Raw genomic sequence first — 18,301 nt, forward strand, 5'->3', positions numbered from 1 at the left:
CACGTGTGGTGAAGCCAGACGCCTGTGAGGAAAACAAAACCCTTCTTCATTTGTGAGTGGGCGTCGTCCCACATCCGTCTCCCTCGTCCTCCATCCTCTGGCTGTGTCCCCCCCCCACACACACACTACTCTCTCTCGCCCTCCTGAAGGGTTAATCACCTCCCTGGTTAGCATGAAAGCCAATACGAGGAGGAACCTCGTGGGAAAGGTCTTGCGTAATCTGAAGAGAACGAACGCTGGAGATCTAGCAGGTCAGAGATGTTCAGCACCTGGATGGGATCCTTTACACAGCCTTCTAGAGGATTCTGTAACTCAGCCCCCGCCAACTCGAAGGTTTTCTATGTGCACAGAGTCACACTTGGTGGCATCAACGCAATTACCCTGACCCATATGAAGACGAGAAATCATACACGATCCAACTGTTACGGCAACATGAATTTATTCGTACTCACACACGCACACATCTAAAACACATGGGGACAGAGAGAACTGAGGGGCAAACTGTACACACATCTGACTGGTGAACAACAAAAGAAAAATGTCAAGTCACATCAAGGGGTTTCCTCAAAGTGAACACCAGGAAGGCTGGGACCTGACAGCTTCCTGCAGTGTGTCCCACCTAACATGCTCCCCCTTCCAACATGTGTGTTCGAGACGGTTTTCTTTCTACTCCCAGAGGTGCAAGCTTAAGTCTGGGCATCGCTCACGACACACCAAGAGTTTGTTGTTCTCAGGAAGTTACTGAGAGAGCCTCCTGGGACAAGACAAACTGTCTCAGAGAAGATGAGACCCCAGTGTTCACACAACGGTCACCTAGGCAGAGGAAGACCTACACACTGTGCAAAACAATTATCCTACAATCCTGATTCAGACCACATTCACTTATATGGTAAGCATACTGTACTGTACATGTATGTTGAAATAAAATATTTAACAGACGTGAAGTTTATATTACAGAGGAAGGCCACAGAGCAGGAGGGAATGGAGAGAGAGAGGAGGAGGAAGAAGAGGAGGAGGAAGAAGAGGAGGATGAGAAAGCGTACCTGACTGAGACTAGTGAGTGTAAAGAGGGAGGGAGGGAGTAGATGGTGACCTTGGAAAGTTCGGAGATAACAGTTTTAACAATTGATAGACGGGGAGTTTGGATGTTCAACCCCTCACAGACCCGTAGGCCTGGGACTGCCTGAACATGAGCAGCCGTGATCTGACAGGCTGTCAGGGAACACTGACACCTGTCGGTTTGGCGTCCTCTTCACACACCCTCTGAAGCAGGGCTGGGGTGGTGGTTGCTGGAGGTGTCGCGGTGTGTGAGAGGACCCTCGCTGGTGCCAAGCCTGGGGTGGGAGGCCAGGGCGGGAAGCCAGGGGGGGTGGCTAGGTAGCTGGCTCTGGGAGGGCATCACCAGCACTTGGCCAGGGGCACCAAGGAGGGCATGAGCCTTCGACTGGGACTGAAGATGTCCCTCACCTCTGTTTCCAGCCTCACTCCTGGGACCTTGAAGATCGATACAGCTGGGGGGGAGAGAGAGGGGCAGGGGACACAGGGATAGGGAGAGAGTGAGGGAGAGAGAGACAGAGAGAGACAGAGAGAGAGAGAGAGAGAGAGAGAGAGAGAGAGAGAGAGAGAGAGAGAGAGAGAGAGAGAAAGAGGGAGAGACAGACAGAGAGAGAGAGAGAGAGACAGAGAGAGAGAGAGAGAGAGAGAGAGAGAGAGAGAGAGAGGGAGAGAGAGAAGGAGACTTAGCCAACATGGTTTCCTAAGTTGAACAGTTGACCTAGTTACATAAACTATTGAAATAATGTTAATAAAGGACATAGGAGAAGAGAGGGAGTGGGTACGGAGAGAGGGAGAGAGGGAAGGAGGGAGGGAGGTATGGAGGGAGAGAGGGAAGGAGGGAGGGAGGTACGGAGAGAGGGAGAGAGGGAAGGAGGGAGGTATGGAGGGAGGGAGGCACCAGGGACTAAGAGGTCTCATTACTGGGCTGATATGATTATAATTTTTTCCTCCTCTGTTGGTGCCAAGACATTTCAGACTCTGGACTGACATCATTAAAATAAGTACAGCAAAATGATCTCTCCCCCTCTCTCTCTGTTTCTCTTCTCTCTCCTTCCCCTCCCTCTCCTCTCTGTTCATCTCGGCCCGTTTAATTTCTCCTCCTTCCTATCTTCTTCTGTCTGACTGGGAGTGCATGCAGAGTAGGAATGCTAATGCTGCTTCATTAGCCTGTGTGTGTGTGTGTGCATGTGCACGTGTGTGCGCATACACATTTGTGTGTGCATCTATGCATGTGTGCTTTGTGTGTGTGGCCCATATGTAGGACAGATTCTGCTAGCTAGAGACCTGCTTGTTTGACCAGATCTGTTCCTTGTCTCCGCTGGATTTCCTTAAACATGGAAGTCCAGAAACGCTTTGTTCTTCAAGAGCACTTCTTCTCCATATCCCTGACAACCTGCCAGACTGTCAGAGCAGGACCCAGGTGTTTACTTCAAACACCAGGACAACCTAGCTCACTTCTCTATTCATCAGGGTGTGTGTTTAGTCATGGGAAAGCTGGGTCTGATGTTCTCTAAGCAACCATCTGGTCTCAGTGGGGTGTCTGTGTGTTTAGTCATGTGTTCGCTGTTGAAGTGATGAACTGCAGCATCTTGTAGTTTATGGTATGCAATCCCAGTCTTTCTGTCTCAGAGAGATCCAATCACATGACACTGACACTGACACACACACACACACACAGACAGGGGTGTGATTGTGTGTGAATGTGTGTGCATGTCAGATTCTTTTTGGAGTCAGACACCCTTTGCACACTCCTCTACCTCCATGACTCATCGTCCATGTGTTTATCCTCATACAGTACATGTGTGTGCATCCACAGTGGACACAGACTGGGAACTGGGTGCTTACTGTCCCTGAGTTGCATGATGGGAGGCGGAAGGGTGTTGAAGTAAGGGTGCTGCAATGCATCCTGGGCCATGGTGCGGTCTCGTGGTAGGAGCATGAGCATGCGCTGGGCCAGGTCCTCCGTCTTGTAGGGCAGCTGAGACAGCCTAGGACACACACAGAGACCTCAACAGAGAGATACACACACTGGGACACACAAGTCCACTAACACGTACACAGAGACATACACACACCCTTAAAGGCACCTGGATATCCGTGTAGTCAACATGGTCTCTCTCTCTCTATGTCTCTCTCTCATCTCCCTGCTCTTCGTCTCTGTGTCTGGCTCCAGTAACTCTCTCTTCCTCTGTTAAAGTCTGTGTTCCTGTGTGTGTGTTGTTCCTCTGTGTGCATGTGTTGTTCCTCTGTGTGTGTGTGTGTGTGTTGTGGCCATGTATTTGGGGAGGAGAGCCTCTGGTCTCCACAGGAGGTCCATTTCATTAAATCCATGACTGAAACAAGAGAAGAGAAGGGGGTGGGGTAAATTGTGTGTGTGTCTGATGGTCTGGCTGGAGCTCTGGCTTCTCTGGATGTCAGGATGGTTCCAGGCCCTCAGGACGGAGGCTGTCTGGACAAGGCAGTGGTTCTGTGGTGCAGGCTGAACATTAGGACCGATTTTAGTGTTGGGACAGCGAGTCAGAAAGTGCTCCAGATATTATGCACCCACCCCCACCACCACCCAGGCACCGAGCCATCTCCTCTTCCCCTCTCTACTCTCACTCCTCCTCCTCTCTCTCCTCTCTCCCACTCTTCCTCTCTCTCTACTCTCTCCCACTCTTCCTCTATTTTCTCTCTCCCTCTCTTCTCTCCCACTCTCCTCTCCCTCTCCTCTCCCCCACTCTTCCTCTCTCCTCGCTCCCTCTCCTCTCTCCCACTCTCCTCTCCCTCTTTCCCACTCTCCCCTCTCCCTCTCCTCCTCAGCGTCCTCTTCTCCTACCTAGTACAGGAGCTGGGCTGTGTTGGGTCAGATGTTACTGAGTTGTTTGGGGGGAGGGCGGGCAACTGCTCTCCTCAGACAAAGACTCTACTGTTACCTTGGGCTGTCCAAGGCTCTAGCGCACTCCCACCCCATCCCCCTCCTCCCCCATCCTCCCCCATCCCCCCTCCTCCCCCATCCCCCCTCCTCCCTCCTCCCCCATCCCCCCTCCTCTCCCATTCCTCCTCCCCCATCCCCAGGCCAGGGCAGAGGAATGGGCAAACAGTCATCGAAAGGATTCACTCCTTATAGTACACACACGTGCAGATCTAAAATGGAGATGTAAACAGCACAGGCAAAACTGGAGAGTATCAGAGAGAGAATGACTGTGATCATTAAGATTCACACACACCGCAAGGTCCTATACAATATTTAACAGGTACGTACATCTATACTTTACTTCTGTAGAAACACACTCAAAAACCAACAGGACATCCTATGTGCTCCATGTGATGCCCTACCTTTTCCAGACATTTCTGAACTGCTGTGGCTCACACGGAAGAAACCATTCTGTTCAGAGAGGGGGACAAACACAATTACTTGAAAGATAAGAAAAAAAATGATGTTTTGTTCATCACGTTTGTTTAGATGACTTGAGAGGAAAAAACATGCGATGATGACAACTCAAGTGTGTGTTTGTGTTGATCGAGCAGATGTGTCTATCCAAAGTGACGTGCAGGGGCGGGGGGGGAGGGTGGGTGGCTGGGGGTTGATCCTGTGATCTCTTGCTTCCATATGCTGTCAAACTGAGCTAAAGCCATCATGAAAGTTGTGATGGATGTCAACTTCATGGTTAAAAAGAGGATGCGACGCGGAAGAACTGCTGAAACACAGTTACTAAACGTCTGCTTCCCAAACTGTATGGATGAAGAGATATATGAGCCAAACACTGAGATAACTCTGGAATTTAGCTGACACACACACACACACACACACAGGCACACACACACAAGCACACACACACAGGCACACACACACATGAAAAAGTGTGTCTGAAGTTCCAGTAAGACAGGCTGAACTGTGATGAGAGATCCTGAGGAGTTGCTGTGGTGTCATCACTACTGTTTCAACCCAGTGAGGCTCATGCTCTGCTTGCTGTGAACTCTGTGGTTTCTGCACTCTGATCTGGAGATCCTAACGAGAGCCTTGTGGCTGGTTGATCCAGTACTCTGGACAGTATGCATGATGAGTTGGTAGAGCAGGCAGAAGATTGGAGGGTTTGAAATAAACAGCATCTATTTTTTATGTTTTTTCTCCCTCATAGACAATTTTGCATCTCACAGACCCCCCCCCCCCATACACACACACACACATGTACATACAAGCATACATCCCACAGACACTCTAGCGTGCACAAGGACATGGCTTTTACACACACACGTACAGGTTTCCTGCTTAGGTCAGTCAGTTTTTCCAGCCCATCTCTCCCCCTGCACCTCTCTCTACGTGCTGGCCACCCTGTCTGACCTGCTGGAGGCTGCCTGCCAGGGGCCAGCCTCTATCGGCCTCTCAGGACACACATCTGGAGGAGGGAGCCGCCAGGGTACCACCCAGGAGGGCACACACCCTGGACCAGAGGAGAGGGCAGCCAGGAGAACCAGCAGACACCCTGGACCAGAGGAGAGGGCAGCCAGGAGAACCAGCAGACACCCTGGACCAGAGGAGAGGGCAGCCAGGAGAACCAGCAGACACCCTGGACCAGAGGAGAGGGCAGCCAGGAGAACCAGCAGACACCCTGGACCAGAGGAGAGGGCAGCCAGGAGAACCAGCAGACACCCTGGACCAGAGGAGAGGGCAGCCAGGAGAACCAGCAGACACCCTGGACCAGAGGAGAGGGCAGCCAGGAGAACCAGCAGACACCCTGGACCAGAGGAGAGCACGGCCAGGAGAACCACCCAGGAGGGCAGACACTCTGGACCAGCTGCCCACAGAAGCCTCTCCCTCATGGGTGTCCAGGCAGGAACACTGCACACACCCAAACACACACACACACAGCACAGTTTTCCCCCTAGGTCAGCTTCAGCTTCCTGAGCAGTAAGTTTGAGTCTGCCAGAGAGGTGCTACGTCCACCACCCTTCCTTCCTTGCCCACCCACACTCGTACACTCCCACACACCCACTCTCAAAGATACGCAGTCCCACTATTAGACTCACACACACACGCACACACACACATACAGAGGAGCTGCCCCAGAGCCTCACTGCTCTGTTTGTTTTCCACATGTTTTATGTAAAATGTGTCTTTCCTTCAGCCAAACCCCAGACGTGTCTTCTCAACCCCCACCCCAGACCCCTCCTCCACCCTGCCCTCCTTTTCCCACCCCTCCTCCACCCAGCCCTCCTCCACCCAGCCCTCCTCTTCCCTACCCTCCACAGCCCACCCTCCCCTCCTCCACCCCTCCACAGCCCTCCCCTCCTCCACCACTCCACAGCGTGGGTCTGAGTAAAAAAGACGACTGTGCAGTCAGGATATATTCAGATATGCATTCATTAAGCATTTAAGAATCCACAGTTTATTTATTCATGTTGGTGGTGGAGAACTTTAACGGTCTGGTTTGGGACCCTTATCCGTTCTCCTGAAGAGGAGTGAGATTAGGGCACGAGCCGTAGGGTCGGCCCCCTGTGTTGGGCAGATCATTACTGGAAGAGAGGGGAGGACTGATGCAGGTTCTTTTGGAGGCCTAATTAGGAGGGTTGGGGGAGTGTAAAAGACTAAGATGTACGTTATATGTGCTGATGATCACTCACAAACGCGCAGACACACACACACATGCTGTAAGGTGAGTCAGACATTTTGTGTTCTTTCTGAAAACCACATTCAGTTTGGTGATTCGAAGGTCCTTTTTTTTCCCCTTTCCATCATCCTCCTTGTGACCACAGACAGTTAGCTAGCAAAGCCTCTTCTGAGTTGTACATGAGATGTGTACATCCATATTCTGAGTCCTTTAATCTCCGTTTGTTAGCATGACAGGCTAACCTCTCCATCTCAACAGTGTCCATGGTCAAGAATCATTCACGACTCAAATCGTATAAACACATGTAGTATCAACTTTTGTTCCTAAAGATTCGACAGGACATTCCAGATCCTTCTTTTCCCCTCATGTTATTCTACACACACCTAAAGACATCCGTAATAACGTATACTTTTTAGAGCGGTCGGATGTATGAAATTACACCCTGGCTTGAGCTCAGGGCTGCACATTCCTTTCTTATCAGGTCATCTTTACATAAGAGGAACCAAAAGAGAAAAACTAATATGTGAAAAGTAAAAAAGATGAATATAAGATTAAGATGTAGACTTCAACCAGGCTGACCTCTGACTGAGAAACAATACAGCTCTCCATGTTCAGTGAGAGCTTCCATTCTCAGAGTTACAACTGAGACGGTCTCAAACACCAACAGCAGGTCAACTGCCTTCCAGGACACGCCGGCTCTGCTTCTGCTACAGCCTACTGGCGTCCCCTAGTGGTTAAGGACAGAACAGCCAGTAGGCTCTCGGTTAACCAGCGCTGTCCTCCCCTGACCCGTGTGTTCCTAGCTGTGCTTCCTGTGCAGACAGGAAGCTGTGTTTGGGTTTGGAAGGGGACGAGACTGACCTGGTTTGAAGTTGGGCAGCTCGCTGACCCCAGGCCAGCAGACCTCGTTGGGCAACCCCAGAACCTGGTCAGGACGGCAGGAAGGAGGGTGGAAAGGAGGAGGGGAGGAGAGGGGGGAGAGTGGAGGGGAGAGAAAGAGAGGGAAGGAGTGGAGTTAAGGGGTGGAAGGAGGGGAGACGCATAACAGAAGCCTTAGTCTGACACGGTAGGACAGAGAAGATCCTGAGAAAGGACCTGTACTCACGGTCCAAATCTTCTGCAGCTGTTCGAAGACATCTGCCACCCCTGGGAAAGCTGGACTTCCCTGAAGCATCTCGATGAAGACACACCCAGCTCCCCTACAGCACAACAATGTGCACACTAAAGTGAACAGAGACTCTTGGGAAAACTTGATAGAAGACAAAAGCCCTACACATACAATAACACAGCATGTTAGAGAGAATTAAAGACGTTAATCTAAGTCAACAAGAGTTTAGATTACGAGTAAATAGCTTACGGCAAAGACCAACAAGTTTAATTGCTGTCCTTAAAATATAAATCCCTGTTTTTGAATTTCTCAGCCCACAGGAGGCCCTAAAACGCATATGGTCCTAATCTGTCATATTTAGAGAAGCTGAAGTGAGACGTGGCCAGATATCGTTAAAGCAGGAGAGCATTTATTCTCTACATGTCTTTCCTGAACACATCCAACTTTAGAGAAAAGTAACATTTCTCCTGAGGACCATTCATCTGCGGTAGTGAGATGGCAGAGGGCCACAAGAAGACCAGGGCTAAGAGGCTAAGGGAGATGAGAGGAAAGGAGATGAGAGGAAAGGAGAGGAGAGGAAAGGAGAGGAGAGAGGGCTGGGCAGAGGGCCAGAACAAGCCCAGGGCCAGGAGGACAACCTCTGCTCGACACTCCCTTTGGGATGAGGTGAGGTGGACACTCCCTTTGGGATGAGGTGAGGTGGACACTCCCTTTGGGATGAGGTGAGGTGGACACTCCCTTTGGGATGAGGTGAGGTGGACACTCCCTTTGGGATGAGGTGAGGTGGACACTCCCTTTGGGATGAGGTGAGGTGGACACTCCCTTTGGGATGAGGTGAGGTGGACACTCCCTTTGGGATGAGGTGAGGTGGACACTCCCTTTGGGATGAGGTGAGGTGGACACTCCCTTTGGGATGAGGTGAGGTGGACACTCCCTTTGGGATGAGGTGAGGTGGACACTCCCTTTGGGATGAGGTGAGGTGGACACTCCCTTTGGGATGAGGTGAGGTGGACACTCCCTTTGGGATGAGGTGAGGTGGACACTCCCTTTGGGATGAGGTGAGGTGGACACTCCCTTTGGGATGAGGTGAGGTGAGCTCGGAGCTACACGTCCACCCAGGAAGGAACAACAACATTCCTGCTGCTACTTTGTGGGTGACTGAGGGTATCGTACGTCTCATGTCTCTCCCTGAACTCACTAACCCCAAATCCCCCCATTCATCCAGTATACCCTGCTGCACGGACTACACAGGAAACCACACAGGAGAATTAGGCCAGTTCTGGGTCTGAGCTGGAGAGGGCTGGAGGTTCCCAACTGGAGAAGGTTCTAGGTTCTCTGCTGGAGAACTAGGCCTCACCAGATGTCCAGAGCAGTGGAGTAGTCCGTAGAACCGAGGAGAACATCAGGGGGCCGGTACCACAGAGTCACCACCTCTGATGAGTAGGTCTGGCAGGGGATGGACTTGGACCGGGCCAGCCCTGGACACAGGAACAACCAGCGTTGGAGGTGGAGCCTTACAGCCTGTCCCTGAACATGTGACTGCCTGTTGTCCTCTCAGCCAATGAGCCGAGAGTGTGAGATTGCAAGTGTGTCGTAGGAGCTAAATAGACTTCCTCAGAATAGAGCATGGACTAAACAGAGTGTAAGTTTCTGTGTGTGATGTGTGAATGTGTGTGTGTGTGTGTTTGGATGTGAGTTCATATGTGTGGGCACGTGTGTGTAACAGAGTGTGTGTAACAGCACAAGCGTGTAACTTTACATGTGTGTGTAACAGCATGAGTGTGTAACAGCATGAGTGTGTAACAGCATGAGTGTGTAACAGCATGTGTCTTGCACCGGGATGCCCACCAAAGTCAGCCAGTTTGAGTTCCCCCAGGTAGCTGATGAGCAGGTTCTGGGGCTTCAGGTCTCTGTGGAGGATTCTGCGGCTATGGATGTAGGAGAGACCCCTCAGCAACTGGAACATGAAGATCTAGGAGAGCAGGGTCAGGGGTCGGGATGTTAGGGGTCGAACACCGGCAACACACTTCCATTCAATCTATTTGGTTTTGTTTCCTTCTTTGATGCAGAAGTAAATTCAAGCGTTCAGGTGACACTTTGTGCACAGTGAGAGAAGGTTTTAGAGGTGAATGGATATGTGGATATGGTGGAATGGTTTTTATCACTGTTCATTACTGAAGAACAGTTATGGTTGTGAATGTGCCCTCTACTGTTTGGGACTGTTGACAACAGTTGTGGTTGTGAACATACTGAGTCAAGATGAGAAGAGTGGTGGTGGTGAACGTACCCTGACATTGTAGGAGTGAAGTCCTCCAGGATGTTGTGTCATGTACTGGGCCAGGTCTGTTTGCTGGGGAAACAGACAGGAAGTGCGTCCATACAAAAGTACTGATGGCAAACAAATACAGTCAGATGGAAAAAGATGGACAAGAAGATCGTAAACAAGTACAGTGAAACAGCAGCTAGTGAATCCGTTTCTCAGCTGTGTGTATGATTCCTCTGTGAGATGTTGAACTCTGGGGACACCCACCACGTATTCAAACACGAAGGTGAGGGACTCTCGGGTGTGGATGATGTCGTGGAGGAGGACAATGTTGGCGTGCTTCAGCCCTTTCAGCAGGGAAGCTGGGACAAACACACACACACACACACCTTACAACAATCGTGTGTCGAATCGTGTGTAGGGAGTCAGGTGGTGCTGGTTCGATTCCCAGCCGTGCAAAATTATGTTGTGTCCTTGGGCAAGGCACTTCACCCTGCTTGCCTCGGGGGAATGTCCCTGTATTTACTGTAAATCGCTCTGGATAAGAGCGTCGGCTAAATTACTAAATGTGTGTGTGTGTACGTTTGTGCATGCGTGTGTTCTAACCTTCTCTGATAGCTGTGAAGGGCACTCCCTCTTCTGTCTTCATGCGGATCACCTTTAATGCCACTAGGTGGCCGTTTATCCTGAAGGCAGACGAGAGACTGGACATCACTAGCCTGCTCCTGCTGCAGTCACGGAGGAAATCTTCTGACGTAAACCTCACTCTCCATGAACCCTTTTACATCCAAACTTTCCCCTGTCAGCAGAACACTGTTACCCTGGCTGGTTTGCGGGCCCAGTCCGGCAACTTCAGTCTCATGGAACCTGACTTTACGACTTGGTAACCCAGCGTTCTGTCTGCCAGGGGGCGGCGTTCTGGTACCTTATGAACCTCGCCATCTGGGAGCACTTTATGAACGCTTGTACCTCACAACACAGCAGTAAACCTAACCAACATCCAACACCAAAATCAGTCTGTTTAATCTTATCCTCACGACACAGTTCCTTGCCTTACTATTCCAATCCCTTTATTGATCCCGAAATAATTCCAAGTGTTCTAGAAGAGGAGGCTTTAGAGGTGTTTCCTGATCTGATAAATGTCCGAGTGACGTCATGGTCGATCTGTCTGGGTCATGTGGAGGTGAGATGCAGGCTGTTGCTGTGCTGCTTACCAACTGGCTGTTGCAGTGTTGCTTACCGGCTGATTCCCTTGTAGACTGTGGCGTAGGCCCCCTCTCCCAGTTTCTCCAGGTTCAGGTAGGAGTTGGCCGTGCCAAACTGCAGGCCTGTCTTCTGAGAACGTGAAGGACACACAAGCAGGCACACAGCCAGGCAAACACACATAAAAGCACATACACGCATCACACATGCACGAACGGACAACACGCACACACAGGACGATACAGTTAATATCAACACGGCTGCTGTCCCAGAGTCAGGCTGGGTTTTCCTAGGACGGGCTGGGTGACGGAGCGCTCACCCATTGGAACTCCTGCTCAACGCTCTTCCCCCCCAGGGGTTCGCTGTTGCTCCGCCCCAGGGGGTCGCTGTTGCTCCGCCCCCTCTGGACGCGCAGCCGGCGCACCTGCAGCGTGTGGAACCAATGGGGCTGCGGCCTGGAGGAGGACGAGTCTGACTGGTCACTCAGCTGGAAGAAAGGGGGAGGGGGGGAGAGAGATGGGGGGAGGGCGAAGGAGGAGAGAGGGAAACAAAGACAGAGAGGGAGCGCGAGGGAGGGGGAGAAGAAAGGGGGAGGAAGTGACAGACGGAGAGAGAGAGGGATAGAAAGAGAGGTAGTCGATAGAGAGAGAAGGGAGAGAGAGGTGGGGAGGCAGACAGACAGAGAAGGGGGGAGGAAGAGAGGGGTTAGAGAGAGGGGCATGGACCAACAGGACACCTTCAGAGGACCATAAACAACCAGGCACTAACACATCCACTAGCTCCAGACATGGAACTACACTTCCCATGATTCCTTTCTACAAGGACATTAGCATTTGCACCCTATGTCTCTTTCTCCTGCTAGAGAGGTGTGGTAGAGAGGAACAGCAGAGGGAGGCACTTCAAAGGTTAGATTTCCTGTCAGGTCAATATGACTGTTTCTTACTGACACAGCGGACAAACAGATGATTTCAATCAGCTAATGACAGAGGCCAAAGAAAGGCCAAAGTTATAATAACACACATGCACACACACATACACACACACATTCAAACACACTCAAACAGCTACCTCAGCAGACGGTAAAGATGACGCGCTCCTGCTCTTGGCAGAAGGAAACTCCTGCATCTCCATCGCCTCTTCCTCCTCCTCCCCCTCCTCCTCCTCCTTCTCCTGCCCCCCCTCTTCATCCTCCTCCTCATCTACGCCACAGCGGCAGCAGCATGTACGCACGCACTCCGAACCCAGAGCCCTGACCCACTGTGCCAAATCCTCCATGTTCCTCCTCTCCCTCCCTCTCATTACCCCTCGTTCTCACCAACACTCCTCCCTCTTTTCCCGGCTGAGGGGTGGGATGGCCCGCTGCTCATATGACTAGCATGAGCCTGTCTTCATAAACAGTGTCCCATGACCATCCCCCCCTTCAGAGGGCCACGGCCGGCCAGCTCAGCGCCTCACCCTGAACAAGAGCGTCTATTCAAGTCAGTAGTCTCTGCTGAGGAGAAGACAAGTGTGTGCGCGTGGTTGTGTGTGTACCTGTGTGTACGTGTGTGTGTCTGCATGAACTGAGACAGAACAGAAGATGAAATAGGGGTGTCTAAACTATATTAGCAATGTAAGAAAGATTTGATTTCCTAGGATGGCAGAATATGAGTCAGCAGGCTAGTTGAAGACATACACGCTCACACAGTCACTCCATGTTCCAACAGACAGCTGTGAGCCTTCATACCACTCGGTGTGTGGGTAGTGTGTGGAGAGGACCAGTGAGTGAGAACACGGCAATACAGTGCTGCCAAAACCCTCCTCCAGCCCTCAATCATCCTCACCCCTCCACCTCTCCCCTCCTCCTCCTCACCCCTCCTCCTCTCCCCTCCTCCTCACCCCTCCACCTCTCTCCTCCTCCTCACCCCTCCACCTCTCCCCTCCTCCTCCTCACCCCTCCACCTCTCCCCTCCTCATCCTCACCCCTCCTCTCTCCTCCTCCATCTCTGCCAAGCATACAAAACACACATTCTGTTTACCGATGATTAGTTTCTTCCCTCGTAAATTTGTGACGACTCCTTTCAGTGACTCAAGCGGAGTGGCAGCTAATAGCTCCTGAAGAAAGAGTGATTATGGGCTTGAGCTATTGAGAGCAAGCCTCCCGATGAAGAGAGACGGAGATTCTATTTCAGTCCCTCTCTTTCAGAGCAGCACTCATGGTGCTCGTTCGGTTGCTGGGAGGAGACAGGCTTAATGGCCCTTGAAATAAAATGCCTCTCCAACTTTGTGACAGGGCTAGCTGCTTTGAGTGGAGCTCTAGCAGTGTGTGTGTGTGTGTATTCAAATATAGGCTCTCTTCTCATTTCTCTGTCTGGATGTCTAGCCCTCTCTATCAGTCTATCCACCTCCTCTCTATCAGTCTCTCCACCTCCTCTCTCTCTACCTCGCTCGCTCTTTCTGCTTGTTCACACCCAGCTCTATCCAGTAGGGGGCAGTGCTACCCTCCCCAGCACATCCTCTCTCCAGGGGGGAGGACGAGAGAGGGAGGCAGAGAGGAGAAGGAGAGAAAGGCAGACCAATTGTCTCAGCCAGTGTATTAGCCATGGGGGGGGCCCCGCAAAGTTCAGATCAATTAGTGAAACCTTTACTGAACCAGGCAGGTCAATTACAAACATGATGAGAGTCGATGAGGAACATCGTCATCATCTCAGTCGGAAATGGAGCCAGGGATGGTAGGGAAGGGGCAGGAGGGAGGGGGGCCAGGAGGGAGGAGGGAGTGGGGCCAGAAGGGAGGGGGGGCAGGAGGGAGGGGGGCCAGGAGGGAGGAGGGAGTGGGGCCAGAAGGGAGGGGGGGGCAGGAGGGGGGGGAGGGAGGGGGGGCAGGAGGGAGGGGGGCCAGGAGGGAGGGGGGGCAGGAGGGAGGGGGGCCAGGAGGGAGGGGGGGCAGGAGTGTGGTGCCAACAGGTATATGTGTGTGTTTGTGTGGGGCTGGTTCTGACCAAGCTACAGGCTGGAACTGATAAGCAATGTTTCCACAGAGACAGGGCCTTCTACCCAGTCACAACATTACGGATGTGGAACATCAGTAAAACATCTGGTCTCTTACCTCCACATATCCCAGTTGTCTCTGTTTCAGACCTGTGGAAACACAAAGCACAGAGACATGAAGACAGCCTCATCTGAACAGAGCACTGTGTGAGACATCTCTTAGTCAACAACACAGCAGCGATGTCTAAAGTAAACGACGAGTTTATTTCGAGAAATCGAGTGAAAAAATGACGACTGACATCAACTGGCATTTGTGTAGCCCTCTTTACAAGCACTGTTACAGAGGGCGTTCAAGTGTCCCAGATGAGCACCCATAACCAACCTAACCCCTCAGAGAATATGAACAACCACCCCTACACACACACACACGCAAAGTTGAAGAAACCTCGAGAGGGAGGGAGCCCATTCCAGAATGTGTTGGAGATGATTCGATCAGACAGAACATTTCAACCAGTACACAGGAGATGTGATGTAAGAAAAGGAGAGTGAAGATGAGAGATACAGTGGGAAAGAGAGACTTCTGGCTGATACGTTGACCCTGAACACAGTCTAGGTCAATGGAAGATCTTGAGCTGATGTGACAGAACAGGACCTTCTCCAAATCTCTCTAATGGAGTCTTCCATCTCCTTTAAAGCACTTTACCCTCAAAGTATTTTTCTGCACTTCCTGTGATTCCAGGGTTTTTTTTTGCTGTGGGGGTGGGACTTCCTGATGCTGTGAGACCTGGCAAATCCACACATCCATGCACCTCAACCCACACACACACACACACACACACACACACACACACACACACACTGCTGCAGTCAGTGTGATTTATGGGAGGGCGATGGAGGCACGGGGTGATAGTAACTCATTCTGTATTACGCTGGGAGCAGGCCTTGTACTCTACATCCTTCCTCCGTTCTCTCCCTCCACCCCTCCACCCCTCCATCCCACCACAGTCACACTGCCCTCATTAGTATTCAGCCAACAGAGCGGAACAAGCAGTGGGGAGCAGACAGGAAGACAGGAGTCAAGCAGCCTGTTAGAGAGAGAGAGACAGAGAGAGAGAGACAGAGAGAGAGAGAGAGAGAGAGAGAGAGAGAGAGAGAGAGAGAGAGAGAGAGAGAGAGAGAGAGAGAGAGAGAGAGAGAGGGACAGGGAGACAGAGAGAGAGAGGGAGAGAGGGACAGGGAGAGAGAGTGAGAGAGAGAGAGAGAGAGAGAGAGAGAGATACAGAGAGGGAGAGAGAGAGAGACGGACAGGGAGAGAGGGGGAGAGAGAAAGGAGAAAGAGAGGGGGTATAGACAGAAGGAGAGAGAAAAAGGGAGAGCAACAAAGAGGGAAAGAAGAGGAAGAAGGAAAGAGAGAGGAAGAGAGAGGGGGCAGAGACAGAGAAAGGGGAGAGGGAGGGAGAGATAAATTGAGAGATAGAGAGGAGAGATCGGGGGGAGAGAGGGGAAGGGAGGGAGGGGGGAGAGAGAGAGAGACAGACGGACGAGGAGCAGGTGAACTCGTCCGTGTTCCAGCAGACTTCCCCCCCCCCTCTCACATCACAGGTACATATCCACTTTTAGTCTTTTGAACCTGCAACCTCTTCATCTGCCTCTCTATACCCACCCGCATGAATGGCAGGTATAATCGGGATGATTGTTGTGTGTGTGTGTTGTTGATATGAATAACAGAGCTGCTGGGTCTGGGATGTGAATGTGTGAAGGCTGGCAGGACAGGCCAGACACCTGGCATGTGAGGACTCTAGAAACCCACCGTGTGAGGCAGAGCCTCACTGTTCAAACATGATGTAACAAAACATGTGTGTGTGTTTGTGTCAACAAAACATTCAGGCTGACAATGCAAACTGTATTGTTTTGAAACTTTAATAAATGGATCAATTATTTTCCTAAATCAATGCACTCTTTGATCCTCAGTATTACTGTAATTTCCCTACACACCAAGTCAGCCTGGACCTTCAAATTGGACAATGTTATCTGAACTGATAGCGAGCCAGGGAAGGGGAGGGGAGGGGAGATATCTGAGCTATGCTGCACACTTACATCTTCTGAGCTCTGACTATCTCTGTTACTGATAACACTGGAGAGAGAGAGAGAGAGAGAGAGAGAGAGAGAGAGAGAGAGAGAGAGAGAGAGAGAGAGAGAGAGAGAGAGAGAGAGAGAGAGAGAGAGAGAGAGAGAGAGAGAGAGAGAGAGAGAGGAAGAGATCAAAAGGGAGATATACGGGAGGGAGAAATGTAGAGGGAGGAAGAGAGATATAGAGAGAGAGACACAGGAAGAAGGAAGAGGGTAACAGGGGTGCAGAGACAGAAATAGAGAAAGAGAGATGATGAGAGAGGTAATGTGTCAGTAACTTAGAAACAATAATAACAACAGTAAGTTTGGCTCTCATTCTCAGAGCGCAGTGCAGAGGGCACTTGATTGCATTTGAGCTGGCATTGGCCCAGGCAGTTGGTTTTATGCTTGGAAAGTGGTTTCAGCTCCGAGCAGAAAGCACTGGTCTGTTGTGTTGTTGTTTTCTCTGCACTTGTGAGAGAGATGCATAATTCAGCTCCAGCACTGTTCCCCCCCCTACCCCAACCTGACAACCTACCTCTACCCCAGGGAGACTAGCTGTAGGGCAGCCTCCCTCTCCCCCTCCTCTTCCTCCTCCCTCATCCTCTCCTTTCCTTGAATTTCCCCTCCTCCTCCTCTCCTCCCCTTCCCCTTCCCCCTACTCCTCTCCTCCTTAACGTCCCCCTTCTCCTCCTCTCACCCCCTTGCCCCAGTCCTCCTCTGATAAGTGCCCACCACATGTCCTCTGCTCAGCACTTTGTTGTTTTCCACCCCAAACCCGTCCCCCGCGTCGGCACATTGTGACACCAGCCAGGCTGTGCCAGGGTGCCAGCTCGGAGAGTCTCAGAGGGCACTGCCTCACGTCAACGCCTGCCGCTACACCTGTGTCGTCGCGTCGACAGGGCGCGTGTCTCTATGGTGACGTTCGTCCTGTGAGGCAGCTCTGAATGTCACTGCTTGTTATTGCATCACGCTTTCCAGGTAAACACAGCAGGATGGAGGAAGTGTGTGTGTGTGTGTGTGTGGGGGGGGGGGGGGGGGGGGGGCAGTAGGACTGTAGGTGGAAACTAGGTGACCAAGTCTAACAGCTGGAGCGTGTGTGCTGTGCTGCTGTGGTAAGGATGCAACGATGTTAGGGAAGGATACAAGGACATAAGGAAAGGATGTTAGAGTTATGGGGTGTCGGTTCAGAATGCTCACCCAGGCGATGGAACGCCTCCGTGGCAGCGTGTCGCAGGTTCTGCATTCCCGGAGCGCCCTGGACTGTGGAACGTCTGTAGGCTACGGATCCTTTCAAATGAACCTCAGGTGGAACTGGGCATCCTTAAAACGGAGCTGAGCGCAGCGTCAGCAGCAGCATGGTGGAGATCCTTCCCCCTGCTCAACAACAACAATCTCAGACAGGCAGAGTATGGTGCGGGCAGGTTTTTTTCCTTCCTCCTTTATTGTCCTTCAGCGTGAAGGTGTTTGCTTTATTTCCTTCTCTCGCTCTGTTCCGCTCTGTCCTTCGTGATATGGCACCGCGCTCTCTCTCCCTACTGCTGCCACAGCATGGGAAAGTCACTAGCCAATCAGCTTGGAGGTGGGGGAGAGCCGGGTCTGTTGGTGTGTTTTGAAAGGTCGGAGCGTTCTGTTCAGGGAAATAATGTGCTTGTGGAAGCTCCTGGGGGCAGAAGAGAGCCGTGTTATCTTTGGGTTGACTTTAAACTGGCAAAAGTGACCCTAACCCTGACTAAAGGAATCAGCAAAAACTTAAAACCATCGGTCATTTGGTATGGATTGTTTCTCTCAGAAGATGACAATGTGATAACTGAGTGACAAAAGATGAAATGCTATTATGTTGCCTGATGATCTTTAACATTTAAAATGCTATGATAATATCTGACCAAGAAAGTAGCCTATTGATTATTACATTTTGATTCCACTTGTGTACCATTCCACCCCCATCTCGTCACCTGCCAAATGAAACACTTGACATAATTTTGGAAATGTTATTAAGATTAG

The 18,301-nt window shown here is 51.3% G+C and overlaps 1 protein-coding gene across 4 annotated transcripts; it reads right to left on the reverse strand.

Annotated features, from left to right (window-relative positions):
• Window positions 1-422: 422 nt before the first annotated feature.
• cdk15 (cyclin-dependent kinase 15) lies at window positions 423-18,079 on the reverse strand. 4 transcript variants are annotated; one of them, XM_047031505.1, is made up of 14 exons: window positions 17,498-18,076; window positions 14,307-14,338; window positions 11,541-11,708; window positions 11,259-11,353; window positions 10,625-10,704; window positions 10,286-10,380; window positions 10,043-10,105; window positions 9,604-9,727; window positions 9,113-9,233; window positions 7,753-7,846; window positions 7,509-7,572; window positions 4,375-4,423; window positions 2,902-3,044; window positions 423-1,511 (listed from the first exon to the last, which is right to left on the reverse strand). In XM_047031505.1, the coding sequence occupies exons 1-14, from the start codon at window positions 17,541-17,543 to the stop codon at window positions 1,399-1,401; spliced, it is 1,287 nt and encodes a 428-aa protein (XP_046887461.1). In that variant the 5' UTR covers window positions 17,544-18,076; the 3' UTR covers window positions 423-1,398. The 4 variants fall into 4 exon arrangements, 3 of the variants coding, with proteins under 3 accessions (XP_046887461.1, XP_046887463.1, XP_046887462.1); XR_006956870.1 differs by lacking the exon at window positions 423-1,511 and adding an exon at window positions 3,132-3,389 and having other exon boundaries at window positions 2,973-3,044; window positions 17,498-18,079; XM_047031507.1 differs by lacking the exon at window positions 4,375-4,423 and having other exon boundaries at window positions 17,498-18,077.
• Between the last annotated feature and the right edge of the window lie 222 nt (window positions 18,080-18,301).

The sequence above is a fragment of the Hypomesus transpacificus genome, chromosome 12, assembly GCF_021917145.1.
Source record: "Hypomesus transpacificus isolate Combined female chromosome 12, fHypTra1, whole genome shotgun sequence".
Classification (NCBI taxonomy): domain Eukaryota; kingdom Metazoa; phylum Chordata; class Actinopteri; order Osmeriformes; family Osmeridae; genus Hypomesus; species Hypomesus transpacificus.